This window comes from Haliaeetus albicilla, chromosome 2 (assembly GCF_947461875.1).
Source record: "Haliaeetus albicilla chromosome 2, bHalAlb1.1, whole genome shotgun sequence".
Classification (NCBI taxonomy): domain Eukaryota; kingdom Metazoa; phylum Chordata; class Aves; order Accipitriformes; family Accipitridae; genus Haliaeetus; species Haliaeetus albicilla.
Genome location: NC_091484.1, coordinates 53872436 through 53895481, shown reverse-complemented (window position 1 = coordinate 53895481; position 23046 = coordinate 53872436). Strand labels below are relative to the sequence as shown.

The following is a 23046-nucleotide window of genomic DNA, read 5'->3' as shown; positions in this document are numbered from 1 at the left end:
TTTTTTCTTTAATCTGTATTTGGGTGGTTAGTCCCCTGTGGTGCCATGCTTGCAAGAACTGTTTACGTTTGCGATAACATCATAGTGCTCATTGTTCCTCTGCAGACCTTCCATGGGACCTCTATCTAATCTCTTTAGTAGCTGTTCCACAACAAAGGGATGTGTGATGTAAATCACTGCGTATGCTCCCATCCTTTTCACACTACTTCAGTACAGTGTCGTATTTCTTATTCTTGTGTGTACTTTATTTATTATTTAGTCTCCATGTACATGAGATTGTCCAGTGTATTATGAGTATCAGTACTTTAGATTCCTTCAGTTTGTTGGCCTTCATTATTACACAGATTTCATATCAAGTCCCTTGGACAGATTTGGCATAGTCCTTTCATTGACTGACTAGCTATATGGCCACTGTGTTTATCCACAGTAGTACTATCTCTTTCCCTTGCCATTCATCATTATCTGCATGTAAGTTCCTTTAGCCATAGCTATATCCAACATTCCCTTGTCTTATACCTTATACAATTTTCTCCCATCATTTTTCCCCAGTTGCTTCATCAAACAGACTTCTTTTCAGCCATGCTGACCTCAGTCCCAGTTTATCTTGTAAATGAAGATCAGATACTTGGTTTTGCTTTGTTTTATATTTAGAGCCTTTGGGAAGAAGGTTCGTGTGCAGATTGAGGTGGGTGTGTATGAAGGTATAACCAGCTGACTTAAATATGCCTGCCCACTCTACTTGGTATCTGACTCCTCTACCCTCCAAGTCTACTCCCTCCCTCAGTAGGTGGGCTCTTACAGACTTTATAGTCTCATTAGATTTACAGGTGCTATTAGGGGGGTCGTAGGGTTCTCTTATACCATCACCTACTTATAGCTAGGTATCTGCTGAAGAGTCTTCTTCACTTGGGGTTTTAGTTGAGGAAGTTCAATTGCAGAGGAAAGAAGCCAGTCCTTTAGAAATTCTGCTGGAGTGTAAATAATAACTACTGATTCACTCCAGCTGTCTGTTGCAGCTAGGGCTACTTGCAGTGTGATGTGAATACTCACGGATTAAAATAAGATTGTTTTTTGCCAGGGGGTATAAATAGCAGGTGTTCAGAACTCCTTCATGTACAGACATTCTTAGCATTTAGACTTGGCCTTTTGAAAGTTTACTAGCTTTGAATTTATTACGCCATTCTGACCAAGAACATGCAGGAAGTGCGTGTATGTATATCTTTATGCACACACAGATACTGACGCTTATGTTTGTTTAAGTCAGGACTGTGAAATTAATGGCATTCTGAGTGACTAACGTGCATAGTAACAGAAACATGTAATGGATCACCTCAGACTGAAATGTTTCTGGCCCGTTTCTGACGACCAAATTTGCTTAGGGAAAGTTTTCTGCTTTCATCCACTGGAATGAAGAGGGTGAGAGAAGCGGTCTGGTTTCCCTCGCTTGCCTTCCAAGGGTTGTCCAGATGGGTCTGCCTTGTGCAGCCTGGAAGGATTAGAGGACTTCTGGGGTATGAAGGGAGAACCAAATATTAGTTGTCTGTCTGAGAGCAAGGAAGTGACTCTACCACTCATACAGGGACCAGCTTACTCTTCAGAAGAATAACCCTTCATTTCCTATGTTTTGAAATAGATATCAAGACGACAGCTGTGAGAAAAGGCGATGAATATGTCATAAATGGCGGTAAGATGTGGACTACGTCAGGGTGTCAAGCAGACTGGATGTGCCTGCTGGCAAACACCAGTGAAGGACCTCCCCATCGAAATAAATCTCTCATATGTCTGCCAATGAATCTACCTGGTAATAACACAGAACTCTTTGTCTTCTAATTTGTTTTCATTGGTGGTTTTGTGTATGCCCGGTACAAGAAGGAAAGGTGTTTGACAGAAGGGACTGCACCCATAAACACTCTTCTAAGTTAGGTGTTTCACTGTCATACAAAGTTGATTCTGAAATGCATTTGCAGACTTCCACAAAAAAGTAAGGGACAAGAGGAAACAAGAAGGAAGTTAAATATTTTGCAGACTTCAGCTTGTGACTCCCAAATAATTTTATGTGAAAAGTCCTTTTCACCAAAAATAAATTTATAAAAGTTGTTCAGATACATTTGCATGGGAATATTTCATAACCTTCTGTGAGAATGAATAGACAAGTCAAAGCCAAGGACAAAATTAATGCCTCAAAGATATAATTAAAAATAAGGCCAACATTTTTTTTTAAAGTTATAACATCCAGTGTCTTTCAGTTTTGGAGAAGTTCCACAAAACTTTTATCTTGGTTTTCTGTCCCCAAAAGGCATGAAGACACAAACAGTACACAAAATAAATAACATATTACCCTATTTACATAGATCTTTGCTACATATGAACTATATATAAAATGTTCTTAAATTATCTTTCCAAAATAGCATTAAACTCTTTCCTGTTTTGTATGAGGACTGGGGAGCAGAATATATACTTCTTTTTTCAATGAATGGAGAAGTATTTTTAAGCTTGCTGTCTTATTTCTTCAGAAAATATTGAAAGTGATTCTCAAACATGTGAAAATAGAAAGATAGAGTTTAGAGATTTCAAACTTGGGAAATACCTGCCAAAACTATCTTATCCCACATGCCAACACCTGCCTCTCAGGAGCCCATGGGCAGTGTCTGACTCCGTTAGGATGGGTTTACTGACCAGCTGTATTGAATACTAGAAGGATGCAATGTTGTGCTGTGATTGTATTGTGTGGATGGTCCTATCTTCCTCCGATAACCATCCTCCACCGCCCAACCTGGTGGGCTTGCTGAAGAGAAGTGCAGGCATACCCAGGGTGCTTCATGGCTGTGCTCCGCAAAGGGATGTTTTTGCCAGGGCGCTACTATTGCTATCAGTTTAAATTACAAGAAGAGTCTGTGAGTTAAATGTGGGCTGGAGTGAAAGTTTCAAAGATCTTGGAAGCAGGGATTTGTTTTTGAAGACAACTAGTAATTTGGGTGAAGGCACTGAAGAAATACATCCTGATCTAAGGGTACAAGTTTCAGTGGTACAGTCCACATGGTGTCTGTTCCTGAGTACTGCTGCAAGGTCTGCAGACTAATGTGCTGTATGCATAAAGGACATCATTCAGAGAGGATACAGTCAAAGTTATGTCGGCAAGGATCTTTTGCAGTTTTAACGCCTGTTCAAAAGTTTTTAAACTTTTTTGGTTTTCACTCTTAATATTTAAAAAATTATGTAATATATTAAGTTATTTAATAAATAATATATAATCTATTTTAACACATTTTAAATATATAGTATCTATTTAATATATAATAATGTATATTAATGTAATTATATATTAATAGAAAATATTTTTATTCATTCAATTTGGAGTATTTTACATACAAAATATATGTCATTATCAGCATTTCACACATAGGGACACCACCATGGCAGTGAAGTGAAGGTCCATATGTTCACTTAATGGGTCAGACTGAGAACAAAACCCAGGTCTCCAATGTTGCAAAAGAGCGTGATGAGAGCTACTTAAGGGAAAGTCTTGTAAGTGAATTTCAGTATGGAATAAGTCAAGCAAGTAAGTGAGTTGCCCTGGGAATTAAGCAAGTTCTGAGTGCGTTGTGAGTTTCTGCAACCTCTGCTCATGCAAGACGGGCTTTGAATGGAAGCTCACAGAAGGTGGACCTGAGCTGCTTCACTAGTTGTTGACTTTGTCCTTATTGATAAGTGATGAGCGAACATGTAACTCAGAGCCAGAATCTCCCTGAACTTCCAGGTAAATTCACTTTTCAGCCATCTGCATGAAGTCCTCCTTGTGATTTTTCATGAAAGGTTCAGAGCGCAAATGCAATATTACTTCTCCGAGATCAGTTTTCCAAAAATGACAAAGTAGGCCAACCCACTGTTTAGAGGCAGATTGAATATGTAGGAATCGACTTAGAGGTTTTCAGCTACTTTGCTTGTTCCAAAAAGACAGGTGAGTCATTGTAGCTTTAGGAGGGGTGTCGTTAGGTCACACAGCCTATACACAGACCTTCTTTACCTGCAGTAAAAGGATTTTGAGTAGAAAAATTGCCTGAATCTCCTGAAGCTGACCTGCAGAAGTGTAGAAGTCTTCCTAGAAACAAAGATTTAACTCTGCAAAGTGTATATGCTTCCATTCTTCTGTGTGGTACAGATACTGACCTCCAAAATGGTCACTGTACCAAGATGGGTGACCTTTTGAAATGACGTATTAGGATGGTTGATTGTGCTCAATGGGTGGGTCAAATCAGAAGTGAAATTTCTCAGGAAGACAAGGAGGAAAAGTATGGAAAAGGCTGCCTTTTGACACAGATGTGAGGAGGAAGCTCCAGCTGGTTTGATACATCCTAAGGATGTCTGTCTGCCAGAGATTGTGCTCCTTGGAGGGCAGCAGACAGAGACTGTACAGGAAGCGTCTGGAGGACGTCGCTGAATGATGCACTATCAAGCGTCTGTAGATGTACGTGTGTCAAAGCTCAAGAACAAGTGCAATGGAGAATGAGTGTGTTATGTCTGACTTTACTGCTGCAGTCACCAGCCTATATGGCAGGGTAAGGAAGGGATCCAGGGCGCAGCAGTAACTCATTCCTTACTAGCAGCTGGAAGGACATGGGAGACTAGTCCAGCATTTTTCATGAAAATATTGGTTTGTACTTGTATAATGTGGTGATAAAAAAAAAAGTTCCAAGTCTGAAAGCATGTTATTAACTACAACTGGTAGTTTATTGGAGACATGAAGTAGGATTTGCTTCTTCTAATTTTAGGTGTGTACGGTGTCCTGGGGTGAAGCAAAACATGGTCTAGATTTGACACTGTTGAGTAGATTTCTCGTAAAGGGAATTTGGATAACGGCAGTGTGGATTCATAGTAGATATCCAAATTAGGTGAATAGTCCTCATGCTAATGATGTCTTAAAAAAAAAGCTGAATTTCTCATATGATGAAAGAGAATCTAACAAGTCATAAAATGTCTATGTGCAAGATATATAGACAAAGGGCTTGCAGCCCTAATCTGGTAACTATTTGTGCGCTGGTTTGTCCTCCGAGTCCTCAGATAGCACTAGGGTAGATTGCAAGGAGGAGATAATAAAGTGAAGAGCATCCAGGAAAGGGGAAGAGAGCATGTTTCTCAGGCTGCAGTTTAAAATGTGCTTCTTTCCATTTGTAATGGCACTAAATGGTGTCAGGGGAGAGTGACTGCCTTTCTCTCAAGATAGAATATAGGAAATAAAAGACATTGTCAGAAAGCTGGAGGAGCGGGGGAAAATGAAAAATCAAAGATACTTGGGAAGAACTGCCCAGGAAGAGGTACAGCAATCTCTCTCAGTGATACTGGTGCAGATAGCACAAATGGCTCTGTTAGAGTGATTTTTAGTAAGTCAGGGACTTGGCCATGCTGGATTGAGATTTGTGTTTTATTGGATGGCTTGTGGTTTATTTAATACAGACAAACTCCAGGAGTTACCTGGGCAGATGATTTCTACTGCTGCTGGTATTTTTTAGTATACAGTACCCCTTATGAAGAAAATGAAGATAATTAAACTAAGTAAAGGAAGATTTTGATGCCCATATTGTAGCCAAAGGGATGATTATGTATCATTGTCTTCAAAAAAGAGGAAATGTAAAGTATGTGCTAGCAGCAAAGAAGGCACTACATGAGGCTGATGCAGTTTTGCCTCCTTCTGAGTGAGAAACATGAATTAATCTAAGAGCGAGTGAAACTGGTAAGGCACAACAAAGCGGGGATGCTGCTGGATTCAGGAAACTTAAACACACAACCCAATCTGGAAAAAGTGTGGGTAACACATGTAGCTCCTCTAACCAAACCTGTAAGAGCTTTCTTCAATAGTTGTTGTTTTGTGTGGATCTGGGGAAATACACAACAGGATTGATTTAGCAATAGAAAGAACTGGCGGCCGTTGTACTTTTTCCAGCAGAGTCCTTAGTAAACCACGCACTAACGAGCAGTAAGTGCATTTTCATATGGGTGAGGAGCAGTGATTGCATAAAACCAGCTGGAAGTAGTCTGAAGACATGATCTCCGAGACTCTCAAAGAAACCAAGCTGCAATATTCCAACAGGAAAAGATGTTCCAGAAATCATTTGGGCCTGTAAATGGTTCAGTGTGTGTGTTTGTTTAGCTCTGATTTTAATACAGAAACAAATGACAAATGCTTTTTTGGCATGACTGGGTGCAAATTGCTGGATAATTTTCTATCCAAGAGTCAAAAAATTTTTATACAGCTGTCCTGATTTTCTTCCTGCATTGAACACATATCAAAGCAAGTATTCCTAACACATAATCTGTTTAGAGATTGGCTGGTGGAGAAAAGTCTTGAGTACAAGGTGTGGAGGTCTATGTGGACCTTATTCTGAGAGCAGTCTTGGCATTTGGAAATAGTGTCAGTATTTCATCTCTGTGGAGAGATGAAACTTTCCATAACCTTATTCAATGCAGCCAGAGGGAGTGAATTTGAAGGGGATGACTGCCAACTTCTTCTGCCTGCAAAACCAAAGTAATTTTCACATGGCTGAAGGCCTCCTGTTGGTAGAAGTTGAGGCATCTATATTAGTTCAGAAAGAGATGTTCACCGAAAGCCATGAAGGGGAGCAAGGTACAAACAAGTACAGAGAGGGACCACAACAATTTGTGCGGTGACCAAGTCCTACTAAGCCGTGTTAGAGAATAGTAGAGGATTGGAAAAAAAAAATATAATAAAGAGGAAAATATTACCAGAATACCTCCTCATTGCAAAACTGGTTAGAGTACTATGTATGTGGGTAGTAAAATGTTTGGTTTTCTGCAAAGGCATATATGCTGATTTGGAGGACTGTTTTTCTATGTATATTGACTTGGCAGATGTAATCAGTATGTTTTGCACAAATCCTCATACCTGGTTGTTGGCCTCAGTTTACCTCCGAAACATTCTTGACTTCCATCCCAAATGTTCGCATTAGCCCCAGAGCAACAAGGAGGTAAAAACTGAAAACAAGGGAATTGCCACAAAAAAATCAGTGGATGTCTGTTAAATTCTCATGGCACAGTGGTAGGCCACGCTTGTATCTGAACAATAGCAAGAAAGAACGTGTAGCTAGGAAAAAACAAAAACAGGAAGGAGTCCTACCTGATGCAACTAGGTTGCTGAAATCCTATGTGGCCAAACCTGAAGGAACTGGGTTCATCTCTAATAGACCATTGCATGTGGGATCAGAGTCAGTGCTGTGTAAGAGAGGTCTTTGGGGAAGTAAACCCTCTTCACAAGCATGTCCACATGAAAACTCAGAGGAATGAATTGAGATCATTATGAACCCTTCTATGACTACTTAGATGAACTAAACAGTATTGTGTAGGCCATCATAAAATACATAGTTTTAACAAAATTTGGAGTTGATATGGAATTGTTGGATGTTTGTAGCAGTTATGAATTTGAGTCTAATTTTTTACTATTAGGAAAAAGTGGTGTGGTGTGATTATAAACTTTGTCTCCTACATGTACCAGAAAAAATCAGGATAGGCTAGAAAGGAGAGGATAAATGTGGAAGAGAGGGAAGGAAGAGGATTTCCAGGAGGAGAAATTCTCTAGTTGCACCTTAAAACATAGCTCTGTTTTTGTCATTATTTCTCTACTGTTTCACAGCAGTGCAGGTACTCAGCAAATACTGCTAAATTGAATTCCAGCATTTTATTATAGTGCACTAAAAATGAAACATAAGCAAATAAATATTGCATTGTTTCAAGATGTGCATGAAGTAAGATTATTACTACTAGTAAACAATTATTATTTGGGGACATAATGAAAAGTGGGACTTTTACAATTACAGTTTCTGATTTGCTGGTTAAATAAAATGGAAAAAGTCTTAAAAATACAATGTGGGCCATTTTGCTCTTAAATTCCAGAATACTGTTGGGTTTTTTTCCTAAAGGTAGGTTTCACTGTAGTCTCGGCACATACCTTCACATCTGTAAACTTCGCTTTCTTAAAATGCTGTACTTGTACATAGTGCTCCTATTTTTTGTGACCTTTCTAATACCCTTTTTTCTTCAGGCATTCATGTTGCTAAAAAGATAGACAAACTGGGCATGAGGTCATCGGACACAGCTCAGATCTTTTTTGAAGATGTAAGGGTCCCCAGCAAAAACCTCATCGGTGAGGAAGGAAAGGGTTTTACGTATCAGATGTTGCAATTCCAAGAAGAGCGGCTGTGGGGAGTAGCCACTGGTAAGTCATAATTTGTGATTCTGGAGCCAGGCAGGGACACGGGTCACCCTTTGCATGACTAACAGCACTTTCCTTTTATTGTAAATTCCAAAACCTCTTACAGTCTGTTTCTGAAATCTGTCATAGCCTGGATGCAGACAACCTTCCCTTTCTGTAGGAAAACTTGAAATAGAAAATATTTTATGAGGCATCACAGAGGCTGGGTTTGCCTTGTTTCTTTTTCTTGGTGCTTTTCTGCTGATAAGAAAATATGGTATCGTGTTATGTCTGCTACAAATATAGCACAAAGGCTATCAAAATACTGGCACAAAATAGAAGGACAGTGATTTTTCCTGTAGCACAATAAGCTATAATGTTTATCCTGGATTTTAGAAAATTAACTTAGTGGCTGTGTAAAGAAGTGGCTCTTACAGGATGTAAGAGCTTTGTTTTGCAGTTCTGTTTTACCTCCATAAATTTTGGACATAAGTGGTACAGCACCAAATTCCTTTCCCTGAAGTTATGCTGTCACAGAGTTCCTGTTACTCTGAACTCAAGCCGTACTCAAATCCATATATTTGAGTAACATGGATTCTGGATATTCCAGGTAACCACATCCAAGTCTGGATTGTCCATTTTTAGCGTCCTAACCTTCCCCCCCACCCCACAGTGTTTGCTTCTTCAACTTAAATATAAAGTGGTTCACTGTGAGAAGATTGGTCCTCTTTAAGTTTCAGGGTTGTATAAATAATCTCACCATATTTGTGCTCCTGTGCATACCCCGTCTGTTGCTGTCTGTATGTGGCTGGGGAATCAGGTACTCTAAGAAGGGATTTTCTGATTAAGTGACCAAATAAAAAAATCACTCCCTGTTGTGGGTTGATCCCAGACTAAATATTTTAGAGTTCAAAAGCTTTACAAAAATCTTTGGTTTGGGCTAAAATTCTTAGTTCAGCCTGAGATAAACAGTAAAAGTGAGAGTAGTTTTAGCAAAGAGCAGGAGGTTACACTTGCAAGGGGTGCCACGGCAGACTCGGACAAAGAGGAGACATGGTCCTACTGCTGGTCCTGTTTTATTCGGGATGTACGCAGACTGCAAGGACATGCATTGTACTTTTTTATGCTCGGTTTGAAGTCTAAGTTAAACAAAACAATCAGAAACTCTGGGTTGCAGCGATACTCCTCAGGCAGCAGAGTAGCCCACGACATTAGTCATGCCCCAGGCAAAAGTGACGCGCACTGACAGCATCAAAACACAAAGCCTGGCAGGTTAGATCACTCCTGTTAAAACCACTGGCAGCTTGGTACTGTCCAGCCTTGCACAACCGCCTGGCAGTCACCGTGCTCTGCCAGGAAGTCGGACACCAGGTTTCAATTCTTCTTTTTGCCCAGAACCAACACAGCAGGAGCAGGCGAGCCCTCACCCTGGATGAGCGGTCTGGGAAGGGCATCTTCGCTCCCCCGCCATGGCCAGGCAGGGGCCATCAGGGAGGAAGAGCCTTGAGCTCACCAAGGGAGCGGGAGCTGCCTCCTGCAGCGTGGTGGCCAGTGTGTTATACCTTGCTAAGCCCCCTGGTTTTGCTTTTGTCCACTATCTGATATAAAATGCACAAAAGCACTGGGAGCAGGGGCGAGACCCATGGTTTGGGCCAAGTTGCAAACTTCAGAGGTAACCAGTAGTGGTAAACAAGAAAAAAGAGTAACCGATGCTCAGAAGGGAGCCAGGTGCTTGGTGGATGCGGATTGTTACACCACGACATCTAGCTGTTAACTTCCAGTCCTGCAAATGGTTTTACCTATGTTCAACCACAAGTGTTTTGCTGAAGGCTCAGATGTGCAAAACTATGGACGTGCCTTCAGTAGTTTTGTGCTTAGGTCTGCACGTGTAACCCTAGTCCTCACTTCTGGCCCTCAGAAGGACATTTCTGTTCCTTCCCAGTTCATGACTATTTATGTGACATTGAAAATCATCAGTCTGCTTTTAAACACTTTAGGGACCAGTCCTGGTATCCTTGCCTTCACTGCTTCCTAAAACTTGAAGAGGCAGTTGAATGCCATTCTTTTCTCTTTTTTCTTTTTGGGTGTTGTTTTGTTTTGTTGTGTTTGGGGGGTTTTGTTTTAGTGTTTATTTATTTTTAGTATCAAGTACCATGTGCTTCAGCCTTCTCTCTGTTTATTAATTATTTTCTTTTGTGGCTAGATTTCAGAATGTGTGGGGAGTTTTCTTCCTTCTTTACCTTTTCTTTTCTTTTTTTTTTTTTCTTTTAAAACAAATTTTCAGTCAAACAGATTTAAAATATAAATGGAAAACTAATTTCCTGGAATTGCAAAATCTGGTCACAGGTGTGGTCTTTTGTGCCAAGTGACACGTTACCAAAGGCATCGGTAAAAGTCACTGTGTTTCTTGCTTCATTGAAATAGAAGAGCTGCCACGTATCTCTCCCATGTTGTGACACTTGGTAAACGCCATCCACTTGTGGACCTGTTGCACTGATCACAGGAAAAGAATGTTGCTATGGCAAGAAAGCAAACGGTTCTTTTGTGAATTGCTTAACTTGGAGGTAAAAAGGGAGTTCAGTGTGTGTGAGAGAGCAGAATGGCACTTTTCTAATGACTTCTATCTGCTCCTGTAGTCTCAGTTTTATGAGCACCATTGAGTCACGGCCAGTAAGCAGGATGACAGATCCTTTGCATGGGCAATGCGTGTCCTTAAGATACAGATTGCTTGGCTTGGAGCTCACTGTACATCTCACTAGAGAGTGATCAGCCACAGCCTAGGAAAAATGTATTAACTTCCTTTTGTTCTGAGAGGAGACATAGCAAGGCAAAGTGTGTTTACAGTGAGCAGAAGTTTCAAGTGGAAAAATGTAAGTTGGATGGAAGTATGAGAAAAAGATTATATTCTGCATCTGGCAACTTCAAGTGCTTTCACAATACTCAGCTGTGTGGTAGACCGTGCGTTCCTTAGGCTGCCCTAGAGTGACATTTCCTGCACGTGCTGTCAGTTGAAACCCGTGGGGCCAAGTTTGTCTGAGGATGTGGAGAACATTGAATGACAAAAGAGGAAACAAATATACAGAGAGAAAAAAAAAAAAGTTCAGAGAGAAGATGAGTTTCACTGTTAAGAATGGCATTTCTCTGTACTTATATGACTGACCAAGTATTGTGTGCTGTTATGTTGTATAAGGCTGTTGGCGGTCATGGTATTCATGATGTCCTGCGTTTCATTGCTGTTTGCTGCACAGCTAAGCTTTGCCGTGTTAGCTATGCATCACAGAATGGTTTGGGTTGGAAGGGACCTTTAAAGATCATCATGTCCCATCCCCCTGCCATGGGCAGGGACATATTTCACTAGATCAGGTTGCTGAAAGCCCTGTCTTGTCTGATCTCGAACACTTCCAATTGTGGGGCATCCACCACCTCTGGGCAACCTGCTCCAGTGCCTCAGCACCCTCATCTCATCATAAAGAATTTCTTAGAATCATAGAACAGTTTGGGTTGGAAGGGACCTTAAAGTCATCTAGTTCCAACCCCAAAACATTCTTCCTTATGTTCAATCTAAACCTACCCTCTTTCAGTTTAAAACCGATGCCCCTTGTCATGTTACTACAGGGTCTGGTAAAAAGTCTCTCTCCATCTTTCTTTCAAGCCCCCTTTATATATTGAAAGGCTGCTGCAAGGTCCTCCCAGAGCCTTCCCTTCTTCAGGCTGAACAACCCCAATCTCTCAGCCTTTCTTCATAGGAGAGGTGCTCCAGCCCTCTGATCATTTTTGTGGCCATCCTCTGGACCTGCTCAAGCAGGTCCGTGTCTTTTTTATACTGTGGGCTCCAGAGCTGGATGCCGTACTCCAGGTGGGGTCTCACCAGCGCGGAGTAGAGGGGCAGAATCACCTCCTTTGACGTGGTGGCCACGCTTCTTTTGATGCAGCCCAGGACTGTCCTTAGAAGATTTCCTCTGTTTATTTCTGTGTGCTAATGGCAGTTCCAGGAATAAGCTGAAGGGCGGTGATGGCAGCTAAGGAAACAGGAGGGTGGATCAGCTGGGGCAGGAAGGAGGCAGTGAAGCAGAGAGGGACACACTGTGAGAGCAGTTTTCTCAGGTCCCCCACTCCCTGCCCTGATGTGTGGTGACAGCCTGAGCAGAGATGGCCCAAAACCCCTTCATGATCTTCAGCCCTTTTGCAAGCAAGACCTAAACAGGTGCTGTTCTCTTCTTTCCCACGCAGTCCTGCTGCCTCCTCTTTGCTGTTTCCCGTCTCTTCTTTCCTTGGTGTTGGATGCTGGGTACCACATGAGTCATGCTGGAGCACCTTGCTCTGACAGACCAACACAAGACTAACCCTTGCCCTTATCCCTCCCACCTCCCTTCTGCTCTTCCTAGCACTGTCATGTACTGTTTAATTTCTCTCCCAGAAGCTCAGACTCGGCTGTATGCTTCCCAGGTATTAGTCCAGGGGCAAGGGACCAGAGGTCCCTAGGAACTTCTTGCTGTTTCTTTAGCATCTTTCAAGCTGGAGACCACAGACATACAAGTGAAAAAGCTGTTAGTGTTATACAAGCTACAGTGTTGTGTTTCATGGTCCTTTGGAAGAATAGGCATGTTCCTCTGTGCAAGAGGTGTCCCTGAATACAGCAATTTATTTTTCTGTCCAGAAAACCAGCATTAGGGTGGCAGCATAGTGTATTAACACAGAAGAAATGAGGACATTATTGTATATGCTCTTTTGAAGAATAAGCATTGAGGCTAGTGTTTGAGAAAGGAGGGGAAAATATTTAAGGAATGAGAAAAGTTGATCACATTATGGAATGTGGGGACAGCATGTGAAAAAGAGTGCTCTGCAGAAGAACTGGTCAATGATCATGGCAGGGGGCAATTGGTTGGATGTAGAGTGCATATGAGAGCAGTATAGGGATGACGTTTAAATAGAGGTGATCTTGAAAGTGATGCAAAAAGGAATATGGCAGCACACCAGGCTCCTGTAAGGCACTGTCATGCGAGTAACTGGCAGGTGGGAAAAGGGATTTTGTAGTAGTCCAGGGCTTGGTTGTATTTTGCATTTCAGATTCAGAGTTTTGTCATTTAGATTCTAAAAGTGAATGGATGTGGTTATGCATAGTTTGAAAAGAGAAAATGTGACCCTTCTCATACAGATAGATTTGTGAACTCTCTCTCTCTCCCTACTGCTTGCCATAGTGGCATGGGCCCACATTTGCCAAATGAAATTCTCCACAAATTCAGCACCTGCTATTATCCTAGCTGAGCTGCAAGAGACTGGTAGCCTAGCCCTTCACTTCAAGGCTGGTTTGCCTTGGCAACGAAACTTTTCCCTTTTCTTCTTGTTTAAAACAGGGTATCTCTAAGTTTGCTTAAAAAGTAGCAGCGAACTATTTCTCTTGCTTTAAAGCAGTGTCTGCCATCTTTCTCACCCGTCTTCCAGCAGTATCCTATTTTGATTGTTTCCATTAGAAACACTGTTTAGCATTTACTAAAAGTGGCTGTGAATCTTAATGTTTTTCCCTTCCTTTCTGTGCTGGGATCTGATCACAGAATGCAGATGTAATAAGCAATCTGTTGGTGTTCCTTGATCTCTGAATATGTTTCTGCCTTCTCCTTGAACGCTTCCTTGAATTTGAATTTCTACAGCATTTTGCAGTGAGCATACTGTCTGCGTTCAGATTTTCTTTTGGGATTGTAACAGACCTTCAGGAAACAGGCAGCATGGAAAGCAGGAGTTGCCACAAGCTTTTTGTAGGGCCCTGAGTTTACATACTCATCATTACATAATGCATTCTATGACTTTCCTTCCCTCCTCTCCGCCCCTCTTCATTCTCCTCTGAGTTTTGGTAGTTGGGGCTCAGGTGAAATAGGGATAAAGAGGTCTTCAAGGTACAAGGAAATACTAGGCATTTTTCAGAATTGAAACTGCACCCAAACCGAGCATATGGAATAATTTACTTTAGAAAACCAAATGTATTGTCTGTACAATGTGAAAAAACATCTTTTTCGACAAGAAGAAAAACAACAGATCTGGCTAAAATTATGTCTTGTTCTGTGCTTTGCTTCTTCAAGTCCTGACACCGCTGGAAACTATAATACAAGAAACTATTGACTACACTCGCCAGCGGAAGGTGTTTGACCAGTCCGTCCTGCACAACCAAGCTGTGCATTTCCGCCTGGCCGAGCTGGCAACTGAAGTGGAGCTCCTTCGCTCGCTGCTGTACCGCACTGTGGGTGAGCTCCCACATCTGCCTTCCCAGATGTGCTTCTCTTTATGCAAAGAACGTTGTCAGGCTAAAGGAACATGGGGAGGTGATTGCCAGAGTGGCAGGATGTGATCAGTGACTGTGTGTGTATAAGTGTGCTTTTTTATTTCTTTTTTTTTTTAGCTCTCTATGTGGAAGGCAATGATGTGACAAAATTTGCTTCCATGGCTAAGTTAAAGGCAGGTCGTCTGGCCCGTGAAGTGACTGATAGCTGTCTCCAGTTTTGGGGAGGAATGGGATTCACCAGCGAGGTTCTGGTGAGCAGGTTTTACAGGTAAGCAAGTGGTGAAAATAGGAAATGGCTTTACTGAAATTCGGCCTCTTAAATGTCCTGCTGAAAGATCACCCACTTGAAAAGGGCACTGGCTTCTAGCTGGCATGAATGGTTTTATTCCACTGAATGGCGTGTCACTGATGTACATTGTGGATGCAAGGGCATCCACAGTCCCATTGACTTTGGGGTGACGTGTGAGTGTAAGGACGTAGGCTGACTATTCCTTTGCCAAATCGTGGCTTTGCATTGTGTAGTTTGAACTACTCACAGCTTAGCTTGAATGTCAGGTGAAATAAGTAAACTCCATGTTTTCCCTGATGGTCCTCTGGTACCTGCCAGACAATAGGACAAGGGAAAAAAGGGGAAGCCTACCAACAAGTGATTATTTTTCGCTTTGCTCTTTGTTTGCTTGTAGTCTTGATTACAAGAACAGAACTAAAACAAAACAGAAGACATCTTCCAAAACCAATGAAAATCAGCTTTATCTTTTTCCCCAAATATATGTGTGAAACTGGAGTTCACCATTAGGCTCCTGCAGTAGTCTTTTCTGATAGCAGTCTCCACCTGATTAGTCACACCAGGTACCGTGTGAGTTATGCGTATGAGAGATGTAGCTGCTTCCAGCAAGTTGTTAGATCATTAAAATGGTACAGAGGCCTTTTTGCAAATGAATTGAAGTCCCTTCAAATTTTACCATATATCTACTTAGAGCAAAATTCTCTCTAAGCGAACAGTTTTCTTGGCAGCTGTTAGGAAAATTCTGGCCTCGGTGTCTTATATTCTGTAGAAGGACCAAAATGGAACTAGCATTTTCTTGCAGTAACAGATTTCAGTTCAGCCCTTATATATATGATAACTAATCAAAGGTTAGCAAAATCAGCTAGTGGTTCAGTTAGTTGAAAGTTTTCGTAAATGTTTCTGTATAAAGTGAGAGCAAAACACTTGAAAAAAAATCTGTAAAAAGCTTGTTTCTTTTTAGTAGATTGAATTACTTTTTCTATTGTTCATAAACTGCTATTAAAAAGAATGCCATTGTGGTAGGTCAGAAAGATCCTCAGTCTTTTTTGCTTTGTGGATTCCTGAAATTTTCTGGTGAAGGTACAGACAGCTACATGGTGGTGGCTTTAAGCCAGCTGTCAATATAATGGTTTTTATTAGTTATTTTTTTCACAGCGTCTTTATTAGCAGCTAATGGTCCATGGTGATGCAGATGCTAAAAGCTACGGCAGTAGGCACTCTGAATAAAATGAATCCTTGTCTTGAAGCGCTTACTGTCAGTGTAGTAATGTGTACAGATTAATGTGCATGTGCTTTTATATAGCTTTAATTTGTCTTTAGATTTCCTAGCCCAGTATATTATTGCTAACTGTGGGCAGGGCTTTTCTATGTGAATTCCAGAGTGGTTTCTAAGTACACCAGCACAGTCATATTTTTCCTGAGAAGAAATCCAGAGTATTTCCTAGTAGTATTAACTGTGTCAGCTGGCTAAAGGAACATATCTTTCTGCCTCTAAAACAAACACTGATATAAATGAGGCTAAAGGTGGTGTGATATTCATACTCTAAAATTTTTCTATGAATCAGTGAAATTTCCATCATTGAGTAACCATAAGCTCCAGAAAGAGAGAAGAATAGTATTACCTAAATAAACAATTACAGGTTCAAGTCAGAATCTGTTAATCTGTAATAACAACTGACTTTTCTAAAGTGCAGTATTCTCTAGAAGGCATAAAGATAGCTGTTTCACCATGTAGGTGCCTACACTGGGCTGGTTTTATATATGCAAATGTCTCATTTTCAGTTGTAGGGATTCTGAGGAGAAAGGGTTTGGAAAAGAGTTTTGAGCCCAAATATCAAAGGGTTTAATAGAAAAAATACATGTCAATATAAAAAATAATAGAACTTTCTAGACTCTACCTGACTAGTAGGATTCTGGAGCAGGAGAGCGCCAGACTGGAGTTGTGTTTGTTTATTTTTCTCTCCCCTGTATGAAATGCTTCAAAGACATCATGACTTAAGAGAAACCAATTATTGAACAAATCTACATGAAAACCCCAGGTTGTGAGAGATCACAGGGAGGAAAACTTTTTGTGGCAGTATATTGCAATTTTTTAGACTTCGTGAGTTTTAAAAAAATTTGGGTGGTGATCTATGTATTTTAATAGTAATTATGTACACTTCAGTTGTTATAGGAAGAATTTGTCTGGCCTTCTTAAAAAATTTGGTGGTTTTTTTTTTTATTTTAAGATTGTTTCTAAGTACTAACCACTGTGCCTAACTGCTGCCAGTTCTTACAAGTTTTACTCTTGTGGGGTGTGATGCGGAGAATGCTACCATTTCTTTACTTGCTGCATTGTGAAAGACTTGAGAAAGCAGTACTAAAAATATTGATTGACTGCTCATGTGAAATAGATAAAAGCGTAAATAGCATTGCAAATGCACATAGCTGCATAAGAAAAACATTTCTTTTTTTTCCCTCAACTGTCACCTAGATACTGCAATATGAAGTTTTATTTGTAATTCAGGATAGTTAAAAATCAAACTTCTATATAGTTTTAAGTGGATTTTTTTTTAATAAGTAATGCATTTCCTTCTAAATTATTTTTGTATTCCTCACATGTTTAAAAAGTCAGTTGAAATATTTTATTTGGGTTCATTCTTTATTTCATTTTTTGTATTCTTTCATTCTTCACAAAGCTTGTCTAAACTAGAATGAGTCTAGACAATTGGGGTTTTTTATCAGTCTTTGTCATAATCACAATTTATGGTTGTACGAAGCGAAACCTATCAATTTCTGCTGACAAAAACAATTTGCTTTGAAGTCAGTAGCTAACTGTTGGGACAAGACTTAATAACGATTCCTCAGTCATCTGTGAAAGCAAATCCGCAGTTTCAAACTTTTTCTGCAGAGGTTTTGAGACAGATGCCTGTCTTTGGTTGACTTTTATGAGTACCTCGAAAGGGAATTTAGGAGATGAAGCACATGATGTCTAGCTCTAATATGGCAAATCAAAGTAGGTAACTGTACAGTGATGACTTTAAAGTGGAGCTGTGCTCCAGAGCAGGGCAGGGTGATGCCCACTCCTGCGCAGCTGTCCCTTCAAAATGCCCCTTAGGGGAAACGGGCAGCGCCATGGGAACGGGCAGGCACGGCTGATGGTGCCTGGGCTGTGCCAGCCTGGCCAGAGGCCTGACACACTGGGTGGTATCAGCTCAAACTTCTCCCTCTAGATCAGAGGCTCCTTTAGATGCTGCTTAATTTGTACAGCCTATAAGCGCTCTAGCTGAGTCTGAAGATGGAAGAAGTCACAAAATATTAAACTTGAGGGTGCAGCAATATATTTTGTGGAGAAAAATCTTGCCCGTAATAAAACTTCAAAATAGTAAGTGTGAGAAAAAGGGGTAAATGTTTTGTAACCAAGTGCAATTTGTGCTGAAAGGAAGCAGCGTGTAAATGGCCTTCTGGGAAGCAGTGATACTCCGAGCCACGTAAACCTTCGGAAGGATTTACCAATAGCCTCCTAACCAGGGAAGCAGGGAGCAGCATCTTTGAGGGACCACTGCCATGAAGCCAGGCTGTTAGGGAAAACCAGAGTCACCAAAACTTGCGTTCTTCCCCACGTCTGACCAGCACTGACCACTGCTGGAAAAGGGAAAGAAAATGACTTAGTTTATTTTCTCAGGACTTCAAAGTTATGTGAAGACATCTGTATTGAAGATAGATAGTGCAGCTGGTTCCTCTCAGGGTGTTTGTGAAAAGAAAGGGCTTTCTAGATCCCAATGCCATATGGCTTTCAAGAGAAAAGTGTAGCGTAGAGTGGCTCCCTGAGCAGGCACAGCTTCTCGGCTGCAGGTAGTAAATGGTGGTGGGATGCACAGCTGCAAAGACCATCACATTGTATCAGCTTGAGGCTACAGACAGATGTAGCATGCCATTAGCTCCAGCCTTAGCGCCTGTATAGCACGTTACAAGGTCAAAAGCTTTCCTCATGCTGTGAGGTAGGTAAATGTCCCTACTTTGTGGCTAGTGAAATCGCATGCAAGGGAGAGCTCGGACTGGAGCAAGGACTCAGCCCTGATTTTCAGGATAACTGGGACCAAAAGATTTACAGGCAGGGTGATGGACATGGCTTTGCTTGTGCAAAATCAAGGGCTGAATGGTGCTCTGGATGCGGAGGGATCAACACCAGCCAAAAGAGGAACATTAAACTGAAGGACTATACTGGATTTTACTACTCAGGAACACATTCAGGCTGTAAATAAGAGGGTTCCTAATCATTAGAACAACTTTGTTATGTGACAGCCTTCAAATTAGGATAGTCTAAGATTAAAGGGACCTTGTTTTTTCTCCTTGAAGCAGTACTCGATACACTTCTGAAGGAGGTTTTATGATGGAGATGGGAAACTTGATTTGACAACATGGAGGGTCCTTTTTGTTCCTTTTGCTGCCTAATAGGAAATTATTGATAACTCGGATTGAGTTGGATGGGTGCGAAGGGCTCCTCACCCTCCCTCGTAAGCGCAGTTTTTTAAAACAGCTTTGAATCCATCAAAAAGTGGATTGCTTTTTAACATTTACATCTCTTGATTTGGTTGAGTAGAATAAGTCTTATAATCTACAGTGGATGTTTCAGATGCATGGGATTTCCTGAATGAGAGGAAACTCTTTGTAGGGAGTGTTTTAGGAGGGGCAGAACACAATGGTCAGGATTTATCTCTTTCATGGGGCAAACTCCCACTCCCTAAGGAAAACAGCATTCAACAAGCAGCTAGAAGTTTGGTCCCTCAAAATGACACCTTTACATAACTGTATGGTGCATTGCAGGCTGGTTCCTCACTGTCCTTGGTCAGGGCGAAGCCATCACAGGTTGGCGCTCACCTCAGCAGGGCTGCAGGTAGTGCAGGACGTGCTGCTCTGCCACAGGGGCAGCAACAAGGCGATGAAGAAATCAGAAAGCAAAGTGTTGCTATGCCAGATCAAAGGCATTCCAGGGGTAGCCTACCTAAAGCAATAACATTCCAATATTTATATATATTAAAATATTTATATGCTGTATTAATAATGCATTATTGATATAATATAAACTATCAAACCATAAACTTACAATAAATAGCTGATACACAAGCTTTCTTTACTATGTCATCTTCCCCAGCTTCCTCGCAGAGTTCCTGGCAGGATAGTTAGTCCTGTGGTTTTGTTTTCTTAGGCTGAAAGAAAGTGTCTTTCCCAGAAGGCGACTGCTAGATTAAAACCATTTGAGTCCTTTGTTATCTCAATCCTCTTAAACTAGGTGAAACCTTCTGTCCTGCCTCCCCAGAGGAGAGATTGGCATTAGTCACCTGCCTGTACATTCTGTAGGAAATATTCCTTACCTCACCCATAGAGACAAAATGACAATCACAAGCAATTTTGTAAAAACACACACACACACTCACACACAAAACATACGCGAAAGGTGTTTTGGTTTTTTAAAACATATATTTATATGTGATAGCCTGACATGTCTATCACATACCACCAAACCACTGCCCATTTATAACTTCATATAAACAAGCCAGATGTGTCCAGGATTCCTGCTGCAAATGGAGAATTTTTATCAGCATCACAGAGGAGTTCTGAGGATTAATTACTTACTGTTGCTACAGTGCTGTGAAGATGCAAGATGCTAAGCATTGGCAGGGGCTTTCTGCAGCTCGAAAAAGCAGATAGCACCACAACACGAAGAACAAGTAATCTACCATTGTTCCAGCTCTGCCGCCTTCAACAAGGCCCATAGGAAGATGGGGAATCTTCAGGTTATTGAATTAAGTAGAGGTAGTTTAGCAGAACTGTCTCAGTGGTTTGGGTTTTTTTTTCTTCTCCCCAAAGGAGTAAATAAATTTCTGAAGAAAACTGCTTAAAGTTGCAGTAGTTTGCAGTGTGGCTAGCACAAGGAACTTAGGCAATACTGTTAGGGATGACTCAGTGATATTAATGGCAGTTTTTAAATGAGTGTGATTAGAAATATCAAATCAAAAGTAAATATGCTTAGAGCAACCATTCATTTAAAGCAGAGAAGCTTTGTATACTATGTAATACTATACTACTATATAATACTATACTATAATACTAATATGGATTATGCCAGATCTCACATAGCCATTAGGGAGACCAGGATGCTTGTTGGTTAAAAAACTTGAATGAAAATTGTACCTTCTCCATATAATCCTCCAATACTTCATGTACTGATTGACTAATATTCTTTTTACCACGGAGTTAGGGGAAGTTAAATGCTGCAACACTTTTTGCTGCTGGCCCTCCGAAAGCTCCCTCCCCTCCTAAAATTCAACCGCAGGCTTAGGCACCTACAGCTTTGGCAAAGGAACAGCAGGGATGTTGTGGGAAGTATTGCGGACCATCTCACCAGGAGGAGGCAGTGCATGAGGTGTTCTGCAGACAACTGGCATTAGTATGTGACGTGCAGGTAATTTGAGCAGGCAGTCCAGCAGAAAACCTTGGGAAGGGCCTGTGATGCTTTCTATGCCAGTCCAAAGTGGTAAGACCTAAACAGAAGTCTGTATGGAGTTCAGCTGCAGGAGCTCTAGCTGGCCTTAAGCAGGGGCAGTTGTATGCTAGGAGAGGTTTTAACTTATTTCAAGATGAAAATACAGCACTACACCAAGTTAAGGTTATTTTTTAAAGAATCTGAAAATTGGACGTGCCAAATTGTGTCTTAAGCCTTTCGATTTTGAATTAGCAACATCCCTGTACACAAAAGGGTATTTATGGTGCTGACAACAGGTTTGTCCACACGATGTATGTACTTCTGTAAACAAGGGGTTTCAATATAATAAAAGCAGCTCCATAATAAATGCATAAATAGGTATGTACAGTTCTGTACTTGTTCTATCAGTATGGCATGCAAATGTCTAAATCTACTCTTCGTATTTCTACAGAGACTTGAGATTAATGTCAATAGGAGGTGGCACAGATGAAACCATGCTTTCCATCATATGCAAATACATGGAAACACTTCCAAGCAAGTGACGCATTTCCACTCTTCCTTGAAAATTAAGAAAGCAAGAGCGTGGCTTGTACTGCACACTGAAAGTAACAGCCAGTACGTTTCAAGGATAAAATAAGTAGAAAACGTAACAGTAATTTTGCCATTGAAATGCTTGTCAAGTTCTTTAATCATTGTCATTCTATGTGTTCTCCAATGTCAAGTTTCTGTTGATACAAAGCAGTCTGAAATCATGTGGCCTCCTGCAAGATTTTTTTTCCATTATTTTTTCAGTGAGTTACTGCTTTGGGGAGTCTAGTGATCCACACTAAGCACCCAGCAAAAATGTCTTCTTTAATCAAGGTGTATCTACATTTTAGAGCATCTAAGCTGCGAGCCAAGAAGCAGAACTTCCATATGGATACAGCTATGATTTCACTAGTAGCTTAATCTTATTTCAGTGTAGCTTTGCTTTCAAGATCAATAATTAAGGCACAAATTATTCCCTGCCATATTAAAACACTGGACCCGTGATTTTGCTCTCAATTACAAGTACCTTCCCTATCTTACACTTTTAGCAAGTACTCATCAAAATGAGCTCTGTCTTCTTTGCCAAGTTCACACTGACTTGTTCTACACTGTCATGGATGTTTGGTGATGGGAGTGGGGGTTTTTATTTGTAGAATTCTCCAAACAACTATTTAATTGTATCTCAAGCTTTTGGAAGCCTGAACTTCAGCAGTAAGGTATTATGTTTTGTGTGTAATTAAAGAAAAATGTTAAAAATAAACACATTAATATGAAAAATGTGTGTAATTAACTCTTCCTAAAACAGCCATTTAAGCCAGAAGAGACAGCCTGTATTATTGCAAAAAAAAAAAAAAAAAAAAAAAGCTTCAGTGGAATTGTCCTTGTAATCAAATGGAATGTCAATTAAGCATTTTCTAAGGAATCTCCATGATACTGCAAGGTTAACAGTTTGACAGTTAAAAGATGATATTTCCCTCCACTTGGAAGTGATCTGCATGTTTGCTAGATAGAGTCTAAGTTACAGTAAACTGAGAAAAACAATATATAAATATTGTGTAAAAGTTACAGACAAAAGATTGCAAAAACAATAACAATTGCAGTATTCTTACATAGCTGCTATTAACCGCAACTTTGTAAAAATACAATTAATGCTACTAGTATTTTCCTATCATATCCACTGGTCATACAACGGCACCCTGAAACCTTGCTATTTGTGAATTTTAAGTCCTGTCAGAGTAATACTCTTCTAACAGAAAATGACTAGTAAAGCAAGCACAGATGCTGAAGAACAT

The 23046-nt window shown here is 40.7% G+C and overlaps 1 protein-coding gene across 1 annotated transcript in view; it reads left to right on the top strand.

The window, feature by feature from the left end:
* Window positions 1-22531, top strand: part of LOC104311388 (probable acyl-CoA dehydrogenase 6) — a 94207-nt gene extending 71676 nt beyond the window's left edge. The window contains exons 5-9 of the mRNA XM_069774905.1: window positions 1634-1801; window positions 8051-8224; window positions 14275-14436; window positions 14592-14742; window positions 21678-22531. Of these exons, the coding sequence (XP_069631006.1) occupies window positions 1634-1801; window positions 8051-8224; window positions 14275-14436; window positions 14592-14742; window positions 21678-21768 (746 nt within the window). The 3' untranslated portion in view covers window positions 21769-22531. The remainder of the gene's footprint in view (window positions 1-1633; window positions 1802-8050; window positions 8225-14274; window positions 14437-14591; window positions 14743-21677) is intronic.
* Window positions 22532-23046: the final 515 nt, after the last annotated feature.